Source organism: Gopherus evgoodei, chromosome 1 (genome assembly GCF_007399415.2).
Source record: "Gopherus evgoodei ecotype Sinaloan lineage chromosome 1, rGopEvg1_v1.p, whole genome shotgun sequence".
In the NCBI taxonomy this organism is placed as follows: domain Eukaryota; kingdom Metazoa; phylum Chordata; order Testudines; family Testudinidae; genus Gopherus; species Gopherus evgoodei.
In genome coordinates this window covers 43,084,185-43,110,915 of record NC_044322.1, presented here as the reverse complement: position 1 = coordinate 43,110,915, position 26,731 = coordinate 43,084,185, and the positions used below count along the sequence as shown (strand labels likewise).

General features: G+C 47.6%; 1 protein-coding gene across 6 annotated transcripts in view; it reads left to right on the top strand.

The window, feature by feature from the left end:
* SLC7A1 (solute carrier family 7 member 1) overlaps nt 1–26,731 on the top strand; it is a 76,685-nt gene that overhangs the window by 24,761 nt on the left and 25,193 nt on the right. For all 6 annotated transcript variants that reach the window (XM_030562833.1, XM_030562825.1, XR_004000408.1 and 3 more), the window contains 2 exons: nt 20,054–20,437; nt 24,938–25,096. In XM_030562833.1, the coding sequence (XP_030418693.1) occupies nt 20,068–20,437; nt 24,938–25,096 (529 nt within the window). In that variant the 5' untranslated portion in view covers nt 20,054–20,067. Of the gene's footprint in view, nt 1–20,053; nt 20,438–24,937; nt 25,097–26,731 lie in introns of those variants that run through there.

The following is a 26,731-nucleotide window of genomic DNA, read 5'->3' as shown; positions in this document are numbered from 1 at the left end:
GTGGGGTGCTGCGAGGTGTCAGACAGGGGCTATTGAGGGTGGACAGACTGGGGCAGGGGCTGACTGATAGTGGAGGCACAGGGCCACAAAGGGATGTGAGGTGCAGAGACGTAGGGGCGGGGCAGAGCTACATAGAGACGGGATAGCTGGGTCATAGCACAGAGACACATGGGGATGGGGGTGCAGGACACAGGAGTGGCTGGGTGGGGGCACAGGGACACATGGTGATGGGGAAAGGGGTGCAGAGCTACATAGGGATGGGAGTGGATGAGTGGGGGCACAGAAACATCAGGATGGGGAAAGGGGTACAGGGAGACTTAGGGACAGGAGAGGCTGGGTGAGGGCACAGAGACATGGGGACAGGGGCAGATGTACTTGACTGAATGGGAGAGGCTAGGGGTCAGCCAAGGTCTGCATGCAGAATTTTAAAATATTGTGCGCAGAATTTTTAATTTTTTGATGCAGGATTCCACCAGGAGTAATTATTTGTGTGCCACAACAAAATATGCTTTTTTAATAAGTGCTTGTTCAAGAAGCAGGCCTATTTTTAAAAGACTAAGGGCCAAACTAATCCTAGGTGTAGTGCCACTGTTTGTCAAAAACAATTGTTTTGCACAAGTAAAGCTGATTGTTCTACTTGTATATTAGTAGTGAATCCCAGTGATATCTCTTCATGTTCATAGCTATGTTGGAGGAGTCATTTGATGAAGGTAAAAGGGCATTGAGGAAGAACTGAAACTGCTCATTGGATTGCAGAGATGAGAGATGGCATTGAGTGCAGATAACTCTCAAACTCTTCTTTTATATAACTTATTATAGTAAAATAAATTCAAGCCTAAAACCTTCTGCTCCTGCTACTCTTCTTCAGCAGAAAATGTAGACTGATCCATGGGATCTTCTGTTGCTAAGGGTACGTCTACACTACAGGATTATTCCGATTTTACATAAACTGGTTTTGTAAAACAGATTGTATAAAGTCGAGTGCACGTGGCCACACAAAACACAATAATTCGGCGGTGTGTTTCCATGTACTGAGGCTAGCGTCGATTTCAGGAGCGTTGCATTGTGGGTAGCTATCCTGTAGCTATCCCATAGTTCCAGCAGTGTCCCCTGCCCATTGGAATTCTGACTTGAGATCCCAATGCATGATGGTGCAAAAACAGTGTCGCAGGTGATTCTGGGTAAATGTCATCACTCATTCCTTCCTCCATGAAAGCAACGGCAGACAATCATATTGCGCCCTTTTTCCCTGGATTGCCCTGGCAGACGCCATAGCATGGCAACCATGGAGTCCGTTTTGCCTTTTGTCACTGTCACTGTATGTGTGCTGGATGCCGCTGACAGAGGCGGTACTGCAGTGCTACACAGCAGCATTCATTTGCCTTTGCAAGGTAGCAGAGCCTGTCCATCCATATTGTACCGTTTGCCATGCCATTGTAAATTGGCGATGAGATGACAGTTATCAGTCGTTCTGTACCGTCTGCTGCTGTCATGGGTGCTCCTGGCTGGCCTTCGCTGAGGTCGGCCGGGGGCGCAAAGACAAAAATGGGAATGACTCCCCAGGTCATTCTCTCCTTTATGTTTTATCTAAAAATAGAGTCAGTCCTGCCTAGAATATGGGGCAAGTGTACTAGAGAACCAGTGTACCAGAGAGCACAGCTGCTCCATGTCAGATCCCACAGAAATGATGAGCTGCGTGCCATTCTAGGGGATGCCCCTGCAACAACCCCGCCCGTTGCTTCCCTCTTCCCCCATCCCTCCTGGGCTACCGTTGCAATGTCTCCCCATTTGTGTGATGAAGTAATAAAGAATGCAGGAATAAGAAACACTGACTTTTTAGTGAGATAAAATGAGGGGGAGGCAGCCTCTAGCTGCTATGATAGTCCAGGCAGGACATTAAACAGTGGCCGGGGAGAGGAGCCCAGCCTCCCACTGCTATGATAGTCCAGGCAGTACAGAATCTTTTCTTTAGTCCTGAAGAGCGGGGGCTGAGGAAGCTCAGCCCCCAGTTGCTATGATGAAGACGGTTACCAGCCGTTCTGTACCATCTGCTGGGAATGACCGGGAGTCATTCCTATTTTTACCCAGGCGCCCCCGGCCGACCTCACCAAGGCCAGCCAGGAGCCCTCACAGGCTGATGATTACAATGGCAGATGGTACAATATGACTGCTATCCACCAGGAAGGGGATGCTGGTGTTCAGTGGTGCAGCACCCCGTCTACCAGCAGCATGCAGTAGACATAGGGTGATATTGGAAAAAAAGCGAAAAACATTTTTTTCCCCTTTTCTTTCGGGGTGGGGTTGGGGGGAAGGGTATAAATTGACGACATATACCCTGAACCACCTGGGACAATGTTTTTGACCCTTCAGGCACTGGGAGCTCAGCCAAGAATGGAAATGCTTTTCGGAGACTGCGGGGACTGTGGGATAGCTGGAGTCCTCAGTACCCTCTCCCTCCCTCCATGAGCGTCCATTTGATTCTTTGGCTTTCCATTACGCTTGTCACACAGCACTGTGCTGTGGCCTCTGTCTATCATAGCCTGGAGATTTTTTCAAATGCTTTGTCATTTCGTCTTCTGGAACGGAACTCTGATAGAACAGATTTGTTTCCCCATACAGCGATCAGATCCAGTATCTCCTGTACGGTCCATGCTGGAGCTCTTTTTGGATTTGTGATTGCATCGCCACCCGTGCTGATCAGAGCTCCACGCTGGGCAAACAGGAAATGAAATTCAAAAGTTCGCGGGGCTTTTCCTGTCTACCTGGCCGGTGCATCCGAGTTCAGATCACTTTCCAGAGCGGTCACAATGGTGAACTGTGGGATACCGCCCGGAGGCCAATACCGTTGATTTGCAGCCACACTAACCCTAATCCGACATGGCAATACCAATTTCAGCGCTATTCCTCTTGTCGGGGAGGAGTACAGAAACCAGTTTAAAGAGTCCTTTATATCGATATAAATGGCCTCGTTGTGTGGACGGGTGTAGGGTTAAATCGGTTTAACACTGCTAAATTCGGTTTAAACACGTAGTGTAGACCAGGCCTCAGTGTCTCTTTCCTTAAAAGAGTTGCCTGAAGATTTAACTAATGTGTGCTTGGTGACTTTATTATGCATAAATGCAGTTTTTCTCTTTCTCTGTAGATCATTCCACTTTCTCCATAATCCACTTTAATTAGGCTCATACACACATTGAAGTTTACTTCCAAGAGCAAATTCTCAATAACTGTTTCAAGGCTCCGTAGATAAGAAATTATTCCTAGAAGTGAAACAAAATGTAATTGCTCAGGAAGAGATAGCACTGTTTATGTAAGTTTGTATGTTATCAACTTATTTTACAGGTGGAGTTTTATATTTAACAGGACAGATGCTTGTTACATTTTCCTTTTTCCTATTTTTCCTACCTATGAAGGAAGGCTGAAGGAATTGGGTTTGTTTAGTTTGGATAAGAGAAGACTGAGAGGGGACATGATAGCAGTTTTCAGGTATCTAAAAGGGTGTCATCAGGAGGAGGGAGAAAACTTGTTCACCGTAGTCTCCAGTGATAGAACAAGAAGCAATGGGCTTAAACTGCAGCAAGGGAGATTTAGGTTGGACATTAGGAAAAAGTTCCTAACTGTCAGGGTAGTTAAACACTGGAATAGATTGCCTAGGGAAGTTGTGGAATCTCCCATCTCTGGAGATATTTAAGAGTAGGTTAGATAAATGTCTATTAGGGATGGTCTAGACAGTATTTGGTCCTGTGATGAGGGCAGGGGACTGGACTCGATGACCTCTCGAGGTCCCTTCCAGTCCTAGAGTCTATTAATCAGATGTGAATTTGCTCACCTTCTTACTGCATTGTTCTGAAAGAAGTTCCTTTCTTAAATGTCATTAATGGGGAAACCTGATATAGTAGGTACGTTAACCACAATGTAACAGGAGGAAGAATGCAAATGCTTTGTTTTATCATAAATATAATCATGCACTTGATTTTGAACACAAGGAAACAAAGGCAAAATGCATTAAAAAGTTGTTCTCATAATAAAGCAAAGATATAAACCAATAAGAATAGATGGAATTCTGATTCCAGTGAAGTCTGTGAAAGAAGTTGTCAGACTTCTGTACGCCAGAGGCTTAGGGATCAGCCCCTCTTGTAGATCAGGCATTTCAAATGTGGGGGCAGCAGGAGCTGAGGATCTGCACTTTGCAGAAAATAGCTGAGTAACTGGAGTACAAACTAAGGGCCTAAGCTAATATCTCTTGTAAAAATCATGTCTTGGAAGACTGATGGCCACCTCCATAGGTATAACACAGCTTTTGGGGGGAGGGAAATGGGGGTGAAGATTGATTTAAATCCCTTTGTGTTCTTTCTGATCCTGGGGCCAGCAGGCTTTAGCCTATCCCCCTGCTGAAATGTAAAGCAGAGTGAAGACTACTCTATACAATATTACACAGGCTGCGTAAGAGGCTCTTCTGGCAGCGGTGTTCCCATGTACATTTGTACTTAAGTACTTTAAATATTCTTTACTGAGCACTTGTATCTACGTACATTTTGTAGGTAGCATGTGTAACTTTTTATCTGCAAGTAGTTTTTCAAAATAATGTTTTGAATCCAACTGTCCTGGGTGCTGACTGGCCCTCAGAACCCACGAGCCTGGCTGGGAAGCTTCTGGCCCTGCCTTCTGACTGCCAGGGCTTTTTTTTTGTTGACACTGCTGTTGTACTAGTCAGGGAGGGTGGTGGTCCCACCTCTTTGGCTTCTGATTGGTCGCTGCAACTGGCAGCGAGGAGACTCGCTGCCCAACCCAAAAGAGGCGTGAGTCAGTGGAGAGCCAGAGCAGGCAGACACACTTCAGTTAGACACCTGTGGCTGGCCCATGCCAGCTGACTCAGGCTTGCAGGGCTTGGGCTAAGGGTCTGTTTCATTGCAATGTAGACTTCCACATTTGCGCTGGAGCCCAGGTTTTAGGACCGTGCGAGCATCCCAGACCTTGGGCTGCAACCCCATCCCAGAAGTCTACTGCCATGAAACAGCCCCGCAGCCAGAGCCCTAAGAGCCCCAGTCAGCTGGCATGGGCGAGCCACGGGTATTTATTTGCAGGGTACGCATACCTCTCAGTGTCCTACATTAAGGGAACAAGCCCAGTAGCTGCATGCTGTGCAAAGAGGGGTAGGAGACACCTACCAGCTCTGGGCATGCTCCAGTGCCGACGCGGCTGTTGGGAAATCGGGGTCTAAATAATTGTTTCGTCTGCTTCTATCTTTTGTTGTTGCTCTTTTTCTTTCTCTTCCACTGTGTGCTTATATTATTTAGGTAGTTGTCCATATATTGACCAACCAATTGCAAGGAACATGGCAGTTGAAAGTACTTCCACTTATACTTGTAGTTGGACTTCTAACTACATAAGCGCTATTTCCACAGCACACCTATGCTGACATTTATAAGTACTCCTGTAATGGTGTACTTGACACTCATGCTTAAGCCTTTTGTATCCATAGTTATGACAACACTGTCCGGCAGCCAGGGATCACTGGGATTTGGGTAGGCCCCAGCCATGCTCCCAGTACTGAGGACCAGGACGAGGCTGGCTTTAGAGCCATTATGGTGGTTCTGTGCCACCCAACAGCCCCTCCTCCATCCATTGGAAATCCCCCAGGAGACAGATGCACTAATTCTGTTGTTACTTTATGCCACTCAAGCAGGACAAAGCCGCTGGAGCAGGGGGCAGAGACATTTGTGTATGTTTGAGAATAATGCTAATTTGGCCCATTTGAAAAGATGATCTTGATCTGCAGCTATACATAGGAATGAATCTTTTAATTATATGCAGGTTCATCCATTCCAGGAGTAATTTTTACACCAACAGAGCCACAGCTACACAACACTACTGACCACAAGGAAAAATGGTTTGTAGTTTTAAAAAAACCGTGAGGGAAAAGTGACCCAGAGCACATTTCCTGACATCAGACACCAGAGCAGTTTCTGAAGAGAATGAGTTCAGAAGCAGATCCAACTTTGGAGGGGGAAAAAACATTATCTTCTCTTCTGACCTCACCCCCATGCCATTGTGCAGATAGGAATTGGCTGGTATAAAGGAAGAGATTTTGGCAGGGAAAGGGTAGTGGCCTCTCTTCTGTACTCAGCTACCTGAGGATTGTCCATGAAAAGAAAACATTCGGCCTTGCTGAAGGTCACATCTGCTCTAATCTATTGTGACTATAATTGGAGCCAAAAAGTTGATTTGGTGCTCATTGTTTCAAAGGCAACAAAAATGTATAATAAATGCTTTCGATTGTAATCAGCAGAAGTTGAAAGATAACAGAAGAGTGCAAGGAGACGAAGAAAATGACTAGAGCTTAGGGACTCAGTGTTCTGCTTACAACTGCAAAGATTCCTGAAAGGTTCTGAGTAAGAGAAACTTTAAAATGTTTTAGTACGTTGGACTTTCTGGATACATAAGACCCAATCCTGGAGACCTGCAGGAGGAGCAACTGTCTGCTTGTGTGCATCCAGTTTCAGGATCAAGGCCTTAATTTGTAAGCCATGCATAATTAAATGGTGTCTCCACTAAGCAAATATTCATTTAAAAAAAGATTCTGCTTTATTCTTGATAACCTTAGAATGACAATAAATTGATGCAGTTATGGTAGAGAGACCCCCAAACTGAAATTGTTTTGAAAATATGATTCTGTTTGAGTGGTTTTGAGCTGTATTAGCCTGATGTGATTGCAGAGCCATTGGCCATTATCTTTGAAAACTCATGGTGATTGGGGAAGGTCCCGGATGACTGGAAAACGGCTAATGTAGTACCCATCTTTTAAAAAAGGGAAGGAGGAGGATCCGAGGAATACTGGCCAGTCAGTCTCACCTCAGTCCCTGGAAAAATCATGGAACAGATCCTCAAGGAATCAATTCTGAAGCATTTAGATGAGAGGAAAGTGATCAGGAACAGTCAGCATGGATTCAACAAGAGCAAGTCATACCTGACTAACCTAATTGCCTTCTATGAGGAGATAACTGGCTCTGCGGATGAGAGGAAAGCAGTGGATGTGTTATTCCTTGATTTTCGCAAAGCTTTTGATACGGTCTCCCACAGTATTCTTGCCGGCAAGTTAAAAAAGTATGGGGTGGATGAATGGACTATAAGGTGGATAGAAAGCTGGCTAGATCGTCTGGCTCAATGAGTAGTGATCAATGGCTCCATGTCTAGTTGGCAGCCAGTTTCAAGCAGAGTGCCCCAAGGGTTGATCGTGGGGCCGGTTTTGTTCAATATCTTCATTAGTGATCTGGAGGATGGCGTGGACTGCACTCTCAGCAAATTTGCATATGACACTAAACTGGGAGGAGTGGTAGATACGCTGGAGGGTAGGGCTAGGATACAGAGGGACCTACACAAATTAGAGGATTGGGCTAAAAGAAACCTGATGAGTTCAACAAGGACAAGTGCAGAGTCCTGCACTTAGCAGTGCAGGGAATTCTTCAGTCCTATGACTAGGGACCAAGTGGCTAGGCAGCAGTTCTGCGGAGAAGGTCCTAGGAGTTACAGTGGACAAGAAGCTGGATATGAGTCAGCAGTGTGCTCTTGTTGCCAAGAAGGCTAATGGCATTTTGGGCTGTATAGGAAGGGGCATTTCCAGAGATCGAGGGAGGTGATCATTCCACTCTATTCGACATTGGTGAGGCCTCATCTGGAGTACTGTGTCCAGTTTTGGGCCCCACACTACAAGAAGGATGCTGGAAATCTTTCCAATTTTTCCACAGAGTGCAACAAAAATGATTAGGGGGCTGGAGCACATGACTCATGAGGAGAGGCTGAAGGAACTGGGATTGTTTAGTCTGCAGAAGAAAAGAATGGAGGGGGATTTGATAGCTGCTTTCAACTACCTGAAAGGGGGTTCCAAAAAGGATGGATCTAGACTGTTCTTAGTGGTAGCAGATGACAGAACAAGGAGTAATGGTCTCAAGTTGCAGTGGGGGAGGTTTAGGTTGGATATTAGGAAAAACATGTTCACTAGGAGGGTGGTGAAGCTCTGGAATGGGTTACCTAGGGAGGTGGTGGAATCTCCTTCCATAGAGGTTTTTAAGGTCAGGCTTGACAAAGGCCTAGCTGGGACGATTTAGTTGAGGGTTGGTCCTGCTTTGAGCAGGAGGTTGGACTAGATGACCTCCTGAGGGTCCTTCCAACCCTGATATTCTATGATTCTTCTTCAAGTGCTTGCTCATGTCGATTCCAATTAGGTGTGCGTGCGCTGCTTACACGTTCGTCAGAAGATTTTTACCCTCGCAACACTCGGTGAGTCGGCTAGGTCGCCCCCTGGAGTGGTGCCGTTATGGCGTCGGATATATACCGCTGCCGACCCAACGGCCCTTCAGTTCCTTCTTACCGCCTGTGTCGGTCGTTGGAACAGTGGAGTGTGGCTTAGCTGATCTCCACCTCCCTAGCTACTCGTAGTTTTCTCATTGTTATTGTGTATATAGTTCAAATTTCTATACTTGCAGTGAGTTTATTATTTTCTTTAACATAGTTAACGTATATAGTTAAGAGGGGTTCGGGGATTAGCCCCTTCCCCTCAACCCGGTGCCGAGACCCATGCCCAGTTCACCAGGTTTCAGACCGTGCTCAGCCTGTCACAAGCCGATGCCTACAGGAGATCCTCACGACTCTGGCCTTAAGTGCCTCGGGGAATCCCACCTCGCAGATAAGTGCTGCATTTGCAAGGCCTTCAAGCTGCGGACCAAAAAGGAGCAGGACTTTCGTCTCAAACAGCTCCTGATGGAGGCAGCTCTTACTCCTCCACCCTCGGCACCGAGCACCAGACAGTCCGCACTGGGGAGAAGCGCATCTTTGGCACCGGAGCGCACAGGTACCGCCAAGGCCCCTTGGCACCAACTGTCACCGGCCCAGATGTCTGTTCCGCACCGCTCCCTCTCCTCGTGGGTCAAAAAACATAAGACTCCTGTGGCTTCCGGGTCCACGCCGCAGTCGGATCACCTGCCTAAGTCGGACCGCCCGGCACCGACAACTGCCATGGCATCGACAACTTCAGCACTGTCGATTCCGGTCCCGCAAGAACCGTCGAGTCCGGTGCCTGACAGCTCCCCAGCATGCGCTGTGGTTGAGCTTACTATTCCCTCCACGCCGGAGACATTCTCTACGGCAAGGGAACTGATTGCACTGATGGAGTCTGCGCTGCCTCAACCCCTGGCACCGCCAGTGTGGGTTATACAGTCCATAGGCAAGCCTGCCCTACTGAGACCCTCCTCCATCGGCACCGCTGAGAGGCACCGATCATTATCGCGGTCCCGCCGGCGTTCTCGGTCCCATCGCCGATCCTGGTCCCGACGCTGCTCGCAGTCCCGGTACCGTTCTCCATCTCGGTACCGGTCGCACTTGCGGCACCGTTCAGGACCCCGTTCGCCGGCCCGGTACTCTCAGTACCGATCAAGCTCCTGGCACCGCTCACGGCATCGCACCTCTCGCAGCCACTCTCGGCGTCGAGCTTCGAGGTCCCAGTCAACCTCCTGGCACCGGTCCGGTTGCAGGTCCTGGTCATGTTCCCGGTACCGGTATGGCGCCCGGTACCGCTCTCTGGTGCAGCATACAGACCAACTACCCAGGGATGGAGACCATTCTCAGGGGTTTTCCGCTCCTCCTTGGCCATCTCGCCATGCATCTGTGTCATCCCATGCAGACAGTGCTTCCTATGCACAGGACCGTGACTTAGATGTACCCAGCTGTGTCTTCCAAGAAACCCAGGGTCAAGACCAAGGACCTCATCAGTGGTCCTTCTGGACGCCTTGGGCATATCACCAAGCTCAAGGTGGACCTCCAGTGCCATCACGCTCCGTACCATTGGAGCACCGGGTGCCAGAGGCTACTGTTAGCTGCCCCCTCCTGCGGGTACAGAGGACGCTCCCATTCGGGCACCAGACCCACAGGTCCCACTGGAGTCGGACATTGCCCAAGTCCATGAGACAACGGAGGACCCGATTGTCCCTGGCCTTTCCTCTTCCTCTTCTCCAGATGAAGCGGTGGCGGGGACATCCTCCTCGGGCCCTCCTCTAATTGACCTAAGGTCACATCAAGACCTCCTGAGATGAGTGGCCCTGAATATGAACCTCCAGGTGGAGGAGGTTCCAGAGATAGAGGACCCGGTGGTAGATATTTTGTCGGCTGACTCTTCCACAAGGGTGGCCTTACCGTTTATTCGGACGATCCAAGCAAAGGCTGATACCGTCTGGCAGTCTCCAGCATCTATTCCGCCCACAGCTAGGGGAGTTGAGAGGAAGTACATTGTGCCCTCTAAGGGGTACGAGTACCTGTACGTACATCCTCCTCCCTGCTCCCTCGTTGTCCAATTGGTTAATGAAAGGGAGTGCCATGGCCAGCAAGCCCCTGCCCCAAATGCAAAGGAGGCTAGGCGCATGGATTTATTGGGATGTAAAATCTACTCTGTGGGGGGCCTCCAACTCAGGGTGGCAAACCAACAAGCCCTGCTTAGCCGCTATAACTATAACACCTGGGGGGCGGTTGAGAAATTCACAGAGCTAGTCCCCCAAGACTAGCTTCAAGAGTTTGCTGCCTTTTTGGAGGAAGGAAAGAAGGTGGCGAGAACTTCTCTCCAGGCCTCATTAGACGCAGCCGACTCCTCAGCCAGAACTCTGGCTTCAGGAATTGCCATGAGGCGAATATCATGGCTTCAGGTGTCAGGCCTTCCACCTGAATTGCACCATACGATACAGGACTTGCCCTTCGAAGGTCAGGGCCGATTTTCAGAAAAGACTGACCCTAGGCTGCAGAGTCTGAAGGCCAGTAGGGTGATCATGCGCTCGCTCGGGATGCACACACCGCACTCAGCACAGACCCTTCCGGCCCTAGCCTCAGTGCCCTTACCCCCTGCCTAGACAGCGGCAGGACTTCGGCAGGAGGCGTGGCCAAAGCAATCGTAGACGGCAGTCCGGACCCCAAGGGGGTCAGAATCACGGCCCTGCCAAACCACCTGCGGCACCTAAACCAAACTTTTGAAGGCGCGCCCGAGGGCGACGTACCAGTTGTTCAACAGGATCCTTTCCCTCCTTTTTGCAACTGCCTCTCCTCTTTCCTCCCTGCGTAGACCCAACTAACTTCAGATCGTTGGGTCTTACGCACAATAGAATTTGGATACCACCTTTAGTTTATTTCGCCCCCCCCCCGCCCACTCCCCATCCTCATCCCTCTTCAGGGACCCCTCTCACAAGCAAATCCTCTTGCAGGAGGTACGGTCCCTCCTTGCCATGGGAGCTATAGAGGAGGTACCGGAGGACTTGAGGGGCAAGGGGTTCTACTCCCGCTATTTTCTAATCTCCAAGGCAAAGGGAGGTCTCAGACCAATTCTAGACCTGCGGGGACTCAACAAGTTCTTGATAAAGTTGAAGTTCCGCATGGTATCCCTGAGGACCATCATCCCATCCTTGGATCCTGGAGACTGGTATGCCATCCTCAGTATGAAGGACGCATATTTTCATATTGCCATTTATCCTCCGCACAGATGGTACCTCAGGTTTGTGGTCAGCCGTCAACATTTCCAGTTTACGGTCCTTCCATTTGGCCTCTCCACAGCCCCAAGAGTATTCACAAAGTGTATGGCCGTAGTCGTCGCCTCCCTCCGTCGTCGACGTATACACGTCTTCCCGTATCTCGACGATTGGCTCATTCGCGGGGCCTCCGAGACCCAAGTAACGCGACGCGTGGGCATCGTCAAGGACCTATTCATCCAACTAGGCCTGATGATCAACCTAGAGAAATCTACGCTGGTTCCCACACAAAGAATAGAGTTCATTGGGGCCATTCTGGACTCCAATCTCGCCAGGGCCTGCTTACCACAGCCGCGGTTTCACGCAATGATATCTATTATACAAGGCCTACAAAATTTCCCAACCACTTCGGCTCGAACTTGTCTTGGCCTCCTGGGTCACATGGCTGCCTGCACCAAGCACGCCAGGCTACACGTACGTCCCCTTCAAACTTGGCTATCTTCAGTATACCACCCAGGGAGACACAATATAGACAGGATCCTCACGGTTTCCCCCGAGACTCCTAGGCTCCCTCGACTGGTGGTTGACGCCCTCCCTGGTGTGTGCAGGGATAGCATTCCATCCGCCCCAGCCTTCTATGCCGTGACGACGGATGCGTCATCTCTCGGTTGGGGTGTTCACCTCGGACATCTTTGCACTCAAGGCCTTTGGTCATCTCAGGAGCTGGCCTTGCACATCAATGTCCGAGAGTTGAGAGCAGTCCGCCTTGCGTGCCAGTTGTTTCAACAGCATCTGCAAGGCCGTTGTGTCTCAGTGTTCACAGACAACACAACGGCCCTGTATTACATAAACAAACAGGGAGGGGCATGGTCCTCTCCCCTTTGTCAGGAAGCCATTGAACTCTGGGACTTTTGTATAGCCCACTCGATAGACCTGGTAGCGTCTTTTCTCCCAGGGGTTCGGAACACTTTGGTGGATCGACTCAGCAGATCCTTCCTGTCTCACGAGTGGTCCATCCGCCTGGACATTATTCATTCTGTTTTCCGGAAGTGGGGATTTCCCTGCATAGACCTCTTCGTTTCCCGCGAGAACAGGAAATGCCAGATGTTCTGCTCCTTCCAAGGTCTCTCCTCGGGCTCGATCTTGGACGCTTTTCTGATACCGTGGACGAGCCAACTGCTTTACGCCTTTCCACTGTTCCCGCTGGTTCATAGGCTCTTGCTAAAGCTCCACAGGGACGGAGCTCACTTAATCATGATTGCCCCAGCGTGGCCCAGGCAGCACTGGTACACCATGTTGCTCGACCTGTCGATAGCCAGCCCAATTACCCTGCCTCTTCACCCAGACCTCATAACTCAGGACCACGGCAGACTTCATCACCCAGACCTGCAGTCCCTTGACCTCACGGCATGGCTGCTGCGTGGTTGAGCCAGTCAGAGTTACGCTGCTCTGCCTCAGTACAACAAATACTCCTGGATAGCAGGAAACCTTCCACTCGGTCTACGTATCTGGCCAAGTGGAAGCGTTTCTCCTGCTGGTGCGAAACGCAAAATGTTTCTCCCACCAAGGTCTCGATCCCCACCATCCTGGACTACCTTTGGTCTCTCAAACAGCAGGGCCTAGCAGTATCATCACTGAGGGTGTGCTTGGCGTCCATTTCTACCTTCCACCCAGAGGAGAGTGGCCGCTCCATGTTTTCACACCCTGTGGTTTCCAGGTTCCACAAGGGCTTGGAGTGCCTATACCCCTAAGTACGCTGCCCTGCCCCTACCTGGGACCTCAACCTGGTCTTAACCAGACTTATGTCTCCCCCATTCGAGCTGTTAGCAACTTGCTCGCTGCTATACCTGTCCTGGAAGACAGTTTTCCTCATAGCCATTACATCGGCCAGACGAGTCTCCGAGCTTCGGGCGCTCACGGTGTACCCACCGTATAATGTGTCTCACAAGGACAAGGTGCAGTTGCAACCACACCCAGCGTTCCTCCCTAAAGTGATATCCGCCTTCCATATCAATCAGAACATCTTCCTTCCGGTCTTCTTCCCGAAGCCACATTCATCACGACGGGAGCAACAATTGCACTCCCTAGATGTCCGTAGGGCGCTTGCATTTTATATCGAACGGACGAAGCCCTTTTGTAAATTGCCCCGACTCTTCGTCGCAGTGGCAGACCGAATGAAGGGCCTACCTGTCTCCTCTCAGAGGATATCCTCTTGGGTGACGGCGTGCATCCACACTTGTTATGACTTGGCTCATGTTCCCTCGAGCCATCTCACCGCACATTCTACCAGGGCTCAGGCTTCATCTGCTGCCTTCCTGGTTCATGTACCAATCCAGGAAATATGTCGCACAGCTACCTGGTCCTCAGTCCACACCTTTGCTTCACATTATGCTCTGGTTCAACAGTCAAGAGATGATGCAGCCTTTGGCTCAGCAGTTTTGCATTCTGCATCTCACTCCGACCCCACCGCCTAGGTAAGGCTTGGGAATCTCCTAATTGGAATCGATATGAGCAAGCACTCGAAGAAGAAAAGACGGTTACTCACCTTTGTAACTATTGTTCTTCGAGATGTGTTGCTCATATCCATTCCAAACCCGCCCTGCTTTTTCTCTGTTGAAGTAGCCGGCAAGAAGGAACTGAAGAGCCGTTGGGTCGGCAGGAGTATATATCCGGTGCCATAACAGCGCCACTCCAGGGGGTGACCCAGCCGACCCACCGAGTGTTGCTAGGGTAAAAATCTTCCGATGAACATGCACGCGGCGCGTGCACACCTAATTGGAATGGATATGAGCAACACATCTCGAAGAACAACAGTTACAAAGGTGAGTAACCGTCTTTTCTATGCTCCTTCTCCCACTGAAGTTAGTGACAAAACTTCTACTGGCTTGGTGCAAGATTGGATCCATTACTTGTATGTAGTTCTTAGTAAGATATGTAAGCTTTGCAGAGTCTGAACAAAATGGCTGAGGTATAAAGAACCTGCTGGTGTCTTCAGATTGTAAATTCTTCAAGGCAGAAACTTTAGGCCAAATCCTGAAAGATATTTTGCACCCACAATTCAATGATAATTGGGGCATGCCTGTCAGATATATGGAATCACAATCCATCTTAAACAGCATTTATTAAAGAACAGCAGCTTTTAATAAAAAAAAACAACTACAGACTATACCGACAGACAAATAATCTTCCACACAGCTTGAGTTTCAACTTTTTTTCTGTTGTTTACCAGTGACCACATCCAGTCTGGAACTCTGTGTAGCACAGTGGTTCTCAAATTTTGTACTGGTGACCCCTTTCACATAGCAAGCCTCTGAGTGTGACCCCCCCATATAAATTAAAAACACTTTTTAATATATTTAACACCATTATAAATGCTGGCTGCAAAGTGGGATTTAGGATGCAGGCTGACAGCTCATGACCCCCCCATATAATAACCTTGCGACCCCCTGAGGGGTCCCGACCTCCAGTTTGAGAACCCCTGGTGTAGCATATAGGGGCAGTTATGGCTGAATAATGTACTAAAAGTAAATATAATTACAGTGCTCAACATCCCTCAGGATTAGTCCCTTTGTTTGGCATCTTAACCATTATAAAGAACTGTGTGCACTTACAAATCATTATTATCATCAGCAATGAGTGAGTGTACTTCACATGCACGGAATGTCATTTTCCTTACCAGTTAGAGGGCTCAATCCTGCAAGGTGCTGTGTGTCTTCAGTTCACTTACTTCCAACTGAGCACTGTATGTTCAACAAGAGTGAAATTTATTTTATCTGCACAAAGCTAGAGTAATACAAAACAATACACAGATGTTGGGCTGTGGTCAGGGGGTGTGGGAGGTAAAGTCCCCATTCCCTCAGCCCAGAGCCAAGGCAGTACAGCCCCCTGTGGGTGAATTTGATAGCTAGTACCAAAGTGGATGAATCATTCAGAGAGGACATGAATCACACACTGGACAAAATGGATCACATACCTACGTATCACCCAGGGCCGGCCCTTCCATTTAGGCGACCTAGGCGGTCACCTAGGGTCCCAGGATTTGGAAGGGTGGCAGACTGCTCTGGTGGACCTCCCGCAGGCGTGTCTGCGGAGGGTCCGCTGGTCCCGCGGCTCCGGTGGAGCATCTGCAGGCACGCCTGCGGCAGGTCCACCGGAGCCGCGGGAGCAATGGACCATCCGCAGGGATGCCTGCGGGAGGTTCACCGGAGCCGCGGGACCGGCGAGCTGGCCCCTGCGCCTAGGCACCAAAAACCCTGGCACCACTCCTGCTGTCACCTGTGGCAGGTAAGGCATTGTTTTAGGGAATATATAAACAAAGGACTGACCTGATTGGTAAATGAGTGATTGTTAGGCCTGGCAGAATTTTATTTTCACTTTTTAAAATTTTGATGGATAATAGTTTATTTTTAAGGATTTTTTATCCATTTAAATGTTCACAGTTGCACAAAATTATGGTTTGAGGCATATTTTTAGATTTTTATCTATTTTAAATGTTCACATTTGCAGGAAATTATGGAGGCATAATTGTCAGACAACAAGAGGGTAAGACAATAATTATTTAATGATAGATGCTGAGATTCAAAAAGTTGACGTTTTATAACCATTAAAACAAAATGTGAACATCATATCAAAATAAACAAATATCCTTAAATCAAACTGTTAAGTTCTCAAGCAGCGTTTTTCTTACTTTTCCTTTCTGTAAAGTTTGTTTATTATTGGTGGAAATATTTTTTCATTGTTTCGTGTGTGCACGGTGACATTTACTGATAAAAATTGAATCCTCCCAGGCCTGGTGGTTGCTGTCTCAGGACAGAGTGAGAATAAAGCATAAGGGAGCATCCAGATAAGGAGATGGACAATAGTAGCGGGGAGAGTGGCAAAGTCAACATACATCTTTCCTCAAAGGTGGCACTCCATCTTTCCCATTTCCTTCCTGTTCCCCTCAAAGGCCCTGCTCTCTGGCAGCCTTCCCGTAGGCAGACACTGTCACCTCTGTAATTGATTGGTGAAGTCACTAGGATGTGACAATGGGGAGTGCTAAGCAAGTGTTGCGAATACAGGGAGTGCAGTGCTAACTCAGCTCCATCCTGGATCCTTCTTTGGGAGTGGATAGCTGTGCCTCTAGGCCAGGGGTAGGCAACCTATGGCATGTGTGCAAAAGGTGGCACGCGAGCTGATTTTCAGTGGCACTCACACTGCCCAGGTTCTGGCCACCGGTACCGGGGGCTCCGCTGCTGGCCTGGCGTGCCGGCCCCTTGCCAGCTGGGGTTCTGTCCACTGGCCCCGCTCAGTCCACTGCTGGCCCTGGGTCCTGGCCGCCGGTCCCGGTGGCTCTGCTGTCGGCCTGGGGTACCGGCCGCCAGCCCAGGGCTCTGCAGCCGCCCCCTGCTGTGGCCCACTGGCCCCAGCCTGGAGCAGTGAGGGATGCAGACAGGGGCAAGAGGGGGCGCAGCTCTGCACCCCCACCTTAAAAATTGTTCCAGCGCCACTGTACTGGGATATTTTTAACTCCTGACTTGCTGCCTACATCACTATCACACTGCATGGAATAGTGCACTGTGTTTGACATTGAGATTAGAATGTACATGCAAAAACTGGAATCAGAGTTTTCTGACAGATTTCAAGATTTCCAGCGATTTGGCCCAATGCTTTCTTTTCTAATTAAACCTGAGAAGTTCAACAAAAGTGACTTGGATTTGTCTGTATTTCAGTAGATGGGTGTTGAAGATTTCAAAATGCAGCTCGTTCAGTTAAAAAGCTCAGAATTGTGGGTATCAAAGTTTGTGGATCTGCGGAGTGCACTTGAAGCTACTGAGAGAGATCACAGGGCCTCTATTCTGAGCTGTTGGACGTCCCTGCCAGTGAAATTTAACTGTTTGAAGGAAATTGCATTTGCAATGCTTTCAGCATTTGGATCCACATACCTGTGCAAAGAGATTTTCACACATGAAATCTGTCCACTGTCCCTCTCGGAGCCGGTTAACAACTGATCACTCAAAAACCTGTGTGCAGCTTAAAGTATCCAGATACATGCCAGACATTGGAAAACTCAGCAAGGAAAAGCAAGGGCAAGGAGGGCACTAAATGAGGGGTAGGCAACCTATGGCACGGGTGCCAAAGGCGGCATGCGAGCTGATTTTCAGTGGCACTCATACTGCCCGGGTCCTGGCCACCGGTCCGGGGGGCTCTGCATTTTAATTTAAGTTTAAATGAAGTTTCTTAAACATTTTAAAAGCCTTATTTACTTTACATATAACAATAGTTTAGTTATATATTATAGACTTATAGAAAGAGACCTTCTAAAAACATTAAAATGTATGATTGGTACACGAAACCTTAAATCAGAGTGAATAAATGAAGACTCAGCACACCACTTCTGAAAGGTTGCTGATCCCTGGTCTAGCCTACAGGATCAGCCCATCACTATTCATTGTGAATGCAGGGCAGCACAAGGCCTACGCAACTTAAGGCCCCTTAGGACTTGGGTGGGACTGAAGTGATGTCAAATGTAAAAATCCCAAGCAAGGGGTTTCCACCACTTCACCAAGATGCTATTGCACAGTCTAAAAGGAATTCTGGGGCTGATCTTTGTATGGTGTTAATCCACGTTGCTCTGTTGGATACACTGGAGCTCTAGTGAGTTTCAGTTGAAGAACTGGCCTGGGAATGTCACAGGAGTGGGTGGGTGCGGTTCTGTGGCCTGCAGTGTGCAGGAGGTCAGACTAGATTCTGACCTTAAAAGTCTATGAGTGTGCTAACCTTCTGCACAGGGCTGAGTTTCTTTCTCGGGCTGCTGCTATCTTATACAGTAACTCCTCACTTAACGTTGTCCGGTTAATGTTGTTTTGTTGTTACATCGCTGATCTATTAGAGAATGTGCTAGCTTAAAGTTGCGCAATGCTCCCTTATAACATGGTTAGGCAACCGCCTCCTTTGTCCACTGCTTGCAGGAAGAGCAGCCCATTGGACTAGCTGGTGGGGGCTTGGAACCAGGGTGGACCAGCAGCCCTGCTATCAGCTCCCCTAAGTTCCCTGTGTGGCAGTTGCCCAGCAGGGTATCAATTGCTGGGCAGTTCAGGTGTCCCTCCTCCCACTGCCGTGTGCTGCTCTCAGGAGCCTCCTGATTACTGTGGGAAGAGGGGTGCTGATGTCAGGGAGCCCCCTTCACCCTGCTCCTGCCCCCCCCAGTCCTGTACCCCATCTCCACAGAGTAGAGATTGGGGGGACATGACAGGGCTCAGGACAGAGGAAGCTTGCTGGCAGCAGCTGCTGTCTCAACTTGCTGATCTACTTAAAAGGGCAATGTACTTAGAGTAAGGATCAGCGTACTTAAAGGGGAAGTGTGTGTGTGTGTGTGTGTGTCTGTCTCACGCACACATGCACTTTGGAAAGTGGAGGGAGTGGTGCGCTACAATGAGATAGCATGGGTTCATCATGTTCATCATGTTCAGTTTCCACAGTTTCGGCAGGGAATGTTTGCAGCCACTGCCATGCATCTGCTGTTTCTCTTCCCTCCATTCATGCTGCCTTGTAGAACCTGAGGCTACATTAACGAGTTAACCCTTGAGGGCTCAGCCAAGTGAAAAATTTCCTTGGAACCTATCCTCCCTATTTACATTAATTCTTATGGGGAAATTGGATTCACTTAACATGGTTTCGCTTAAAGTCACATTTTTCAGGAACATAACTACAACGTTAAGTGAGGAGTTACTGTACCAATTTGAAGTGTTTAGTTCTATGGTACTTTTGCCTTTTGAGAGTGAACGACCATCTGTCTGAAGACAAATCTAACAGATGTATGCTTGCATGTGGTCCTAACTCAAAGAATTGTCAGTGGTGGTTGACATGCTAATCTCATTACATAAAGAGTTCTACCTTCTATATGAAGGAAAAAAATACTTTCCTCACTGTGTGTTCTTTGGAACTCTGACAGTTCAGCAAATGAGATTTTTCTGAGATTTGCCTTGCTGCTTGTTTGAATTCATGTAGCTCATGAAAGGCTTTCTTGTTAGCATTGACTTAGATATTTTCCTTAACTGTGGGATGTCTGAAATCCTAAACTTTTTTTCCTGCAGTTATAGTAATGATTTGTACTGAGTAAGAGCCATTGATTTATGTCACGGGGTTAAGCCAAGGTATACGGTTAGTGTCTTCTGAAAATGAATTTGTTTGTTACTTCAGTTAATGTCTCTGTTACATGGGTCGATATTATAGATTTCATAGCTGGTACAATGAGTTCAGTTTCATAATATGCATTTTTCAGTAAGTGTTATATCACTGTGTATTACCTAACATCTGAAGTGTAAATTTCACATGGCCTTATTGTACATTTTATTTAGTATTTTATATGTATATGTTGTTCTATGAGCAGGAGTGATTTGATTGTGCAGGAAGCAGATAAAACTCTGAAGACCCAGGCAGCCAGTTTGAAGAGTCAGAAGGTGTAAAGTGGAAAGGTTTTATTCTCTAAATACAAGAGCAGTGTGGTATTACTATGGAGAGATGATGTTTCCTGCGTTACTGCTGGTTTAACTAATTATTCAGCATCTTTCTTACAGGTCTCCACAAAAGGATGGGTTGCCAAGGACTTCTTAATTTTGGAAAGAAGCTGCTTCGCCAGAAAGTTGTGAACTGGACCAGAGAAGAGAGCAAGCTGTCACGATGCCTCAACACTTTTGACTTGGTAGCTCTTGGTGTAGGTAGCACACTTGGTGCGGGTGTCTATGTACTGGCTGGCGCAGTGGCACGAGAAAACGCGGGACCTGCGATTGTTATCTCTTTCTTGATTGCTGCATTGGCTTCTGTGTTGGCTGGACTTTGTTATGGAGAATTTGGTGCTAGAGTTCCAAAGACTGGGTCTGCTTATCTCTATAGCTATGTGACCGTGGGTGAGCTGTTGGCATTCATCACTGGATGGAATTTAATTCTTTCTTATGTCATTGGTAAGTACTGAGGAGCATGCAGAAATACTGTAGCATTCATCCAGAATGCCTGTCTGATTTGTACACTTACTTTCACTTGCACAGTCAGATTGTTATAAAAATAGAAACTACAGAATACCTTGCACCTACAGCAGCCTCCAGAGCTGAGCATTTCAGAGCTCTTTCCAGAAATTCAGTCATCCTATGAACTAGGTAAGTATTATAGGTTAACAGTTTGGATCAGTTCCAGGTTGCCACTTCTGCTTCCTTTAGTTTAAACAGGTTCATGCAATATTGGCTTGAGGTCCTGCTAGCTATCTACCAGGAATCAGGATTTTTCTTTCTGCTATGGAAGAAAAATCTAATGTTCAGCTGGCAGAGGGTGGGCGGGTCAGCTTCTCACTGCATCAGCATCTATAGCATTTGCTGATTAAGGACCCATTGAAATCAGTAGGTATTTTGCATTGACTTCAATGGGTGCAGGATTGTGCCTAGTGTGGGTTGCAGCACTCAGGCTCAGATCTTCACAGATATTTAGGTACCTAATTTCCGCTGATTTCAGTCCAGTGCCCAATCCAAAGCCTCTTAAATTCAATGGAAAATCTCCAGTTGACTACAATGGGCTTTGGCTCAGGCCCTGAATAAGTGGACAACTCAGTTCACACTTCTGAGGTGTCAAAAGAAACTGTTATGGTTAATTAAAGTTTTGTCCATTTAATCAAGTCATCAAACATTTCAAGTGTATTATGGTGCCACTTGTCATGGCGCCAGAGCTCAGGCTGAAACCACCATACTAATTAAGGGAAGAACTCCACTAGCTACAATGACAAACAATTTTCTATTAAATTATTAAAGGGGGGGGGTTAAATTACACTTTATGGGAAATATTACCATTAAAACTGAGATTGATTCCCAGGGTGCCTGGCAGAGATCAGGTAAAGACTTGCTTGGTGACATATGTACCGCTTGTCTTGGCTAGTATTGATTCCATTCTGTATGTTACAGGAAACCTCTTTACGTTCTAGATTTTGTATATGAAATGAGAGAGTGCCAGGTAAGATGCCCAGTGTTCTGATATTCTTTTATGAATTGGATTGATGTCAGGAAGGGGCTAACATGTAGTTTAAAAAAACTCCAAACAAACTGATCCCCCCTCCACCCCACGGACACACCCAGATTTCCAAAATAGGTTCGTCACAAGGTGTTTTGTTCTATAGAAAAATGATAATTACTTCTTAGAGATGCATCCTCCAGGGTTTAATTGTAGCAATAAATAGAAGCTTCTATAGTCCAGCAGTTCTCGTTTATCTAGACACTGTACTTATATGGCCTTTATCACCAGGATATGAGAGAACCAATAAAGCAGAAGCTGTCTGGGGGATTTCGGGCTAGATAGGGTCGCATGATCCTGACCCCGCAAACACATTCACTTGAGCAAAGTTAATCATAGGATCTGGGCTTAGATTGGAATTTCTGAGACCTTTGTTCTTCTCCTTATGGCTTTCATACTACACCTTAACCTTTTTATAAATAGCTATTTGGTATGATTTATTTTAAAGTGGCATAATAAAAACAATAATATTTGTATCATCTGTAGATAGTCTTAAAATTAAAACTAAACTATTACCATAGGACTGTGTTAAAATAACATTCAGGTAGAATATCCTTAAATATAGACAGCTCAACTATTTCCCCAATAAAACTGTTGAGGGAAAAATGTCTTGCTCAAATATTACCTACAAACTTGTTTGAACCAGAGTTCTAAATCCTAAATGTGCATGTGTGTACATAGCAGGCGCATCCCAGGAGGAGTCCTGGACAATTGTGACTCCTTCCTTCCTTCCTTCCTCCTTGCTCTGGGAGAAGAAGTAACTTACTACAGTGCATTACAGGGCATAGCCTCTTCTTACTTTCCTCCTCATGCCAGGTTTGTCCTGCTGGTTGATCTGTTTGGGGATAGAGCAAAGACTCTGCCTTCTAGGGTGACCACCTTTTCAAAAGTAAAAAGTGGGACACCCTGGCTCAAACCCCTGCTCCTCCTCTTCCCCCGAGGCCCTGGAAGCTGGAGCCGGGCTGTGATAAGAGCTGCCCAGGGAGCCTGGGCCCTTTACCTGCCCGGGACGGGGTGCCTGAGAGCAGCTCCCGGTCCCTGTCCCTGCCTGCCAAGGCGCACTGCCGAGGGCATGTGGAAGTTCCAGGGCTTCCCACAGTGGCCTGAACTCCCTGGGCAGCTCTTATGCTGCCCAGCTCTAGCTTCTGGCTTGGGGAGGGGCAGGGCCTGGGGTGAGTGGAGCAGAGGGCAGAGCCTCATGGCAAGAAGGGGCCCAACTCAGCCCACCCCCCGGGAAAAGGCTGGCACCACCCCTGAACTTTGGGCACAGAACAGCACTGGAGGGAATCTGGGACAATTGCTATCCCAGAGTAGGGTTGCCAACCCTCCAGAATTGGCTGGGAGTCTCCAGGAATTTAATGATTAATCTTTGATTAATTATGTCATGTGATGAAATCTCCAGGGATACATCCAGCCAAAATTGGCAACACTATCCCAGAGTCATGCAGCCCAGGACTGGGGCTTGAACTCTGCATTTCGGCACTGTCTACCCCATTCGGGATGGGTGGTCATCCTACTCCATTTTCCTCTTTGCCAGCTTGCTGACAAGTGGGAGTAGTGACTTGTAACACCACTCCTTCACGTGGATTGAACCTGGGCTCTGTGGCTTGAGCCTTTACTGCCTGAGCGAAAAGACCTACCTATGTCGGCCTAGGCCAAGGCTGTAGCAGGCTCATCAACATCTGTTGGAGGGGGGTGATGCCCTGCTAAATGGGTCTGAGTAACATGGAGCTTGCTTCCCCCTAGCCCCTTGTGCTTGGGCTTGAGATATGGGCAAGCCCCGCAGGACTCAGTTATGCCCTTTCTTCCCCTGCACAGCTGCATGGGGCTAGTTCCAGGCTAGATTGTCATTATTAGTTTACAATGATCACAGGACCTTCACTCAGGTCTTTTTGGCTAAACAGTGGATCTGTGAGAATTAGTTTGTCAGCCCGTTTTTCAGTTAGAATTCTCGTTCTTGGTATTAATTTCAGTTTCAGTTGTAAGAGCGATTTCACATCAGTATTAAAATTACAGTTGTTAGGGTGAAAAGTTTTATAAAAAATGGTGCTATATAATCATAAGTGGGGCCTAACCCTGCCAATTCTCATTCCTTGGAGTAGTACCTACTGCTACACTTCATCCTCTTGAAGTCACTGGGACTACATTGTATCTCAGCAGGTTTTGGCTACAGCTACTGGAATGGCGCTGAACGATGTTGGTCCCTGTCTCCTACACTTGCAGCTCAAGGGTGGTCAGCACTGGATCAGCTGCACCTGTTGTCAGCAATGGGGAACTTCTGTAGCCTAAACCACCGTTTTGAGGATATATATTTAAAAAAAAACCAAACCCTCAATAAAACCAATTTGAATGCTGGTCTCTTCTGTAGCACCTTGGATGTGCATTACATGCATGCATTTAAAGAGGTTAGACAGTCAGGAGAAGGAAAGGAAGTGTCAATGCTGGAAGAGTGTTGAGGGATTTTTAATCTTCAAAAGCTCCAAAGTTATTTACATCTTGTCCGAATTTGCGAGCTGTATTTCAGCATTTATCTTGCAGTGTGGTATTTTTCTGTCCCTGCTGTAGAACTTGAACATGGATTTACCCCGCACTCCAGGATTTCTCTTATTTTCATATGATAGCTTCTATTTCCTAGGCAATACTTCAAGCTGTGGGGTGGTTGAGTTGCTCAAGAATTGGGTTTAAATACATGGGTCCTGCTTTGCTCTCTGTTAAGGACGGACCTGGCTCCCACTCTCCCAGTGAGTCAGCTGGAATCAGTAGAGTCACTCTGGATTTTCAGCAGTGTGGCTGAACAGAGTTTATCTCCCTGACTACCTGTAACCCCAGGCTTGAAATGCAAAGCAGGGACCAGTTTGCATTTTCCTTCAACTCCCATTCAGTCAGCGGGAGCTGTTCCTGCTTGCGGGAGGGATGTACAGCATTGGTGATAACACTGTGACTTAAACGGAGGAGGCCTGGTATATCTTATACCCTCCTGTGATTTGCTTTTCCTGCTAACCTGCTCATCCCCCTTTTCCCGTCTTAGGGCTTCTTTCTCCTCTCACACCAGCGTTTACACTAATGGAACACCTTTGAAGTAAGTGGTTTACTCCAGTGTGGGAAGCGGTTTCTTCGCAAAGGGATCTTGGGGGCATGAAGGTTGCTGCGGGGAGGGCAAGCAATTGCTAGGCTAGGTCTTCTGCAGGAGGGGTTGTCTCCTGAGATCTGGGTTTGTAGAGAAGCTGAACTTCCAAGTGGGCCTGTGAGCGAGGGTTCACTATTCGCCCCTGCTAACTGAATAGCAGGGGTCAGCTGCACCCTTCTTGGGCTGATCCCTGCTGCTGTCGTGCAGCAGTAAGTAGTGCTGCTCATTTAGAAATATTTTCTAGTCATGAAAAGTGCTGTGCTTCCTTCCTGTTTTCTGGTAGGAACATCAAGCGTGGCCAGAGCATGGAGCGCGACATTTGATGAACTTACAGGCAAGCACATCGAGCGCTTCTGCCAAGAGCACATGACCATGAACGCTCCAGGGGTACTAGCAGAATATCCAGATATCTTCTCTGTTCTCATCATCTTCATCTTAACAGGTAAAACCTTTGGGAAGGTTGCTGGGATGATACTTACTTTTCTGTAATTTCATTGTTTGCTTTTGGTGGACGAGCAAACACCCTCACTTATTTTGGACAATTTAATAAAGGCTCCTTTGTTTGCCCAAAGTGTCGGATTGACCTGTTCAGCAGCTCTGGAGTTCAAACTCTGCACATCTTGTTTGTAAGCTCTTTCATTAGGGGAGCATTCAAGGTGATTTACAGGAACACTGGTGAAACAATCAATCTTTATACCATGTAGAGTAAGACAGGGAGATTTGTTACCCTGAGACAGGTATGGAGGGCTTTTTAAAAAAACTATTGCACAGGGACTCTGTTCTATTGCTACAACTCTTGCTCTGATGATCTGCCAGTTTATATAGCACACTGGCCAGGAAAATGTGGGGGGAAAGGACGGAACTAAGTAACACCCTGGTGCGTGACTGTTTATTTTAAAATATGTGGACTTCAATTTGCAGCAATGATTGCAGGACTCAAGAGAAATAATTCTGCATGAAAAATAAACTGATTTCTCTCTTTCCATAACATGCAAAACATGTCTTCAGTTTTCGATTGGAATGCAGGGAGTATTTTGTACAAGAGCAGTAATTAAAATGAAAACCCAGCTGAACTTTCACTCAAAAGACTGAACCTTTCAAAACTTGGTCAAAATTCATATTAATTGAAAGAAAATCATTTTCCTGCACCTGTATGCTTCCTAGCAGGTAGGAGATACCATGATACCACAACAGAGGCTCTTCTTGCAATACTTTAGGCCTGGTCAGAAGCAGGAAGTGTCAGAACTCTCACAAGGAACCGTGTTCTTAGAGGTTCTCAGCCAGAGGCCCTGAACTTGCAAGTCCTTTGATGAGGGTAGAGCTCCTGTTGAAGTCCATCGGAACCCCTCATGTACAGGGCTTGAAGTGTTGAGCTCTGAGTTAGAAAATGTGAGGGTAGATTCTGTACTCAGTTAATCTAGATGTAATGGAGTGGCTCCAGATGTGAAGTGGTGTGACTGATCAGAATTTGGCCCCGGAGGTTCCATTTGGGTTTGATTTGTATCAGTGTTCTAATGTATGTCCTTATTTAAATTTCTTTATCTGTAGATTTCACCCACTGCTATTTGAGAGTAAAACTGTATCAGCAGCTTTTTTCTACTGCATGGGAAACCTCTTCAGATTTTGAAAATTTTGCAAAAAGGCTAAATCTTTGCAGCTGTTGAAAGCTTCTGAATAAGCAGCTTTATTTCCACATATAATCAGTGGCAGAGCTAGGTTTTGCAACTGGGTCATTGGTGGCAGGCTGGAGAGCAAGCCCACTCCACACCACGCAGCAGTGGTGGCTCCCGGGCTGGGACTGGCTCCTCACTCCTGACGTTGCAACTTGGCGCATGAGCTTACAGCAACATTCAGGTTTGGCCCAGCACGACAGAGAGGCAGTGGGGTCGAATTTGAGTGAATGGTGTTGTGACATGGCACACAAGGTCACGTGGCACTGCAACCCTGTGCTTTGTGTCACAGTGCCTGGAGCAGGGAGCTGGGCCCTCCTGCTGCCGCCAGGTGAGTGCACAGCAGACTGTCACTCCAGCCCTGGGAGAAAGGTGCCACACATGCACCTAAAGCCTGTGGTTTCCCC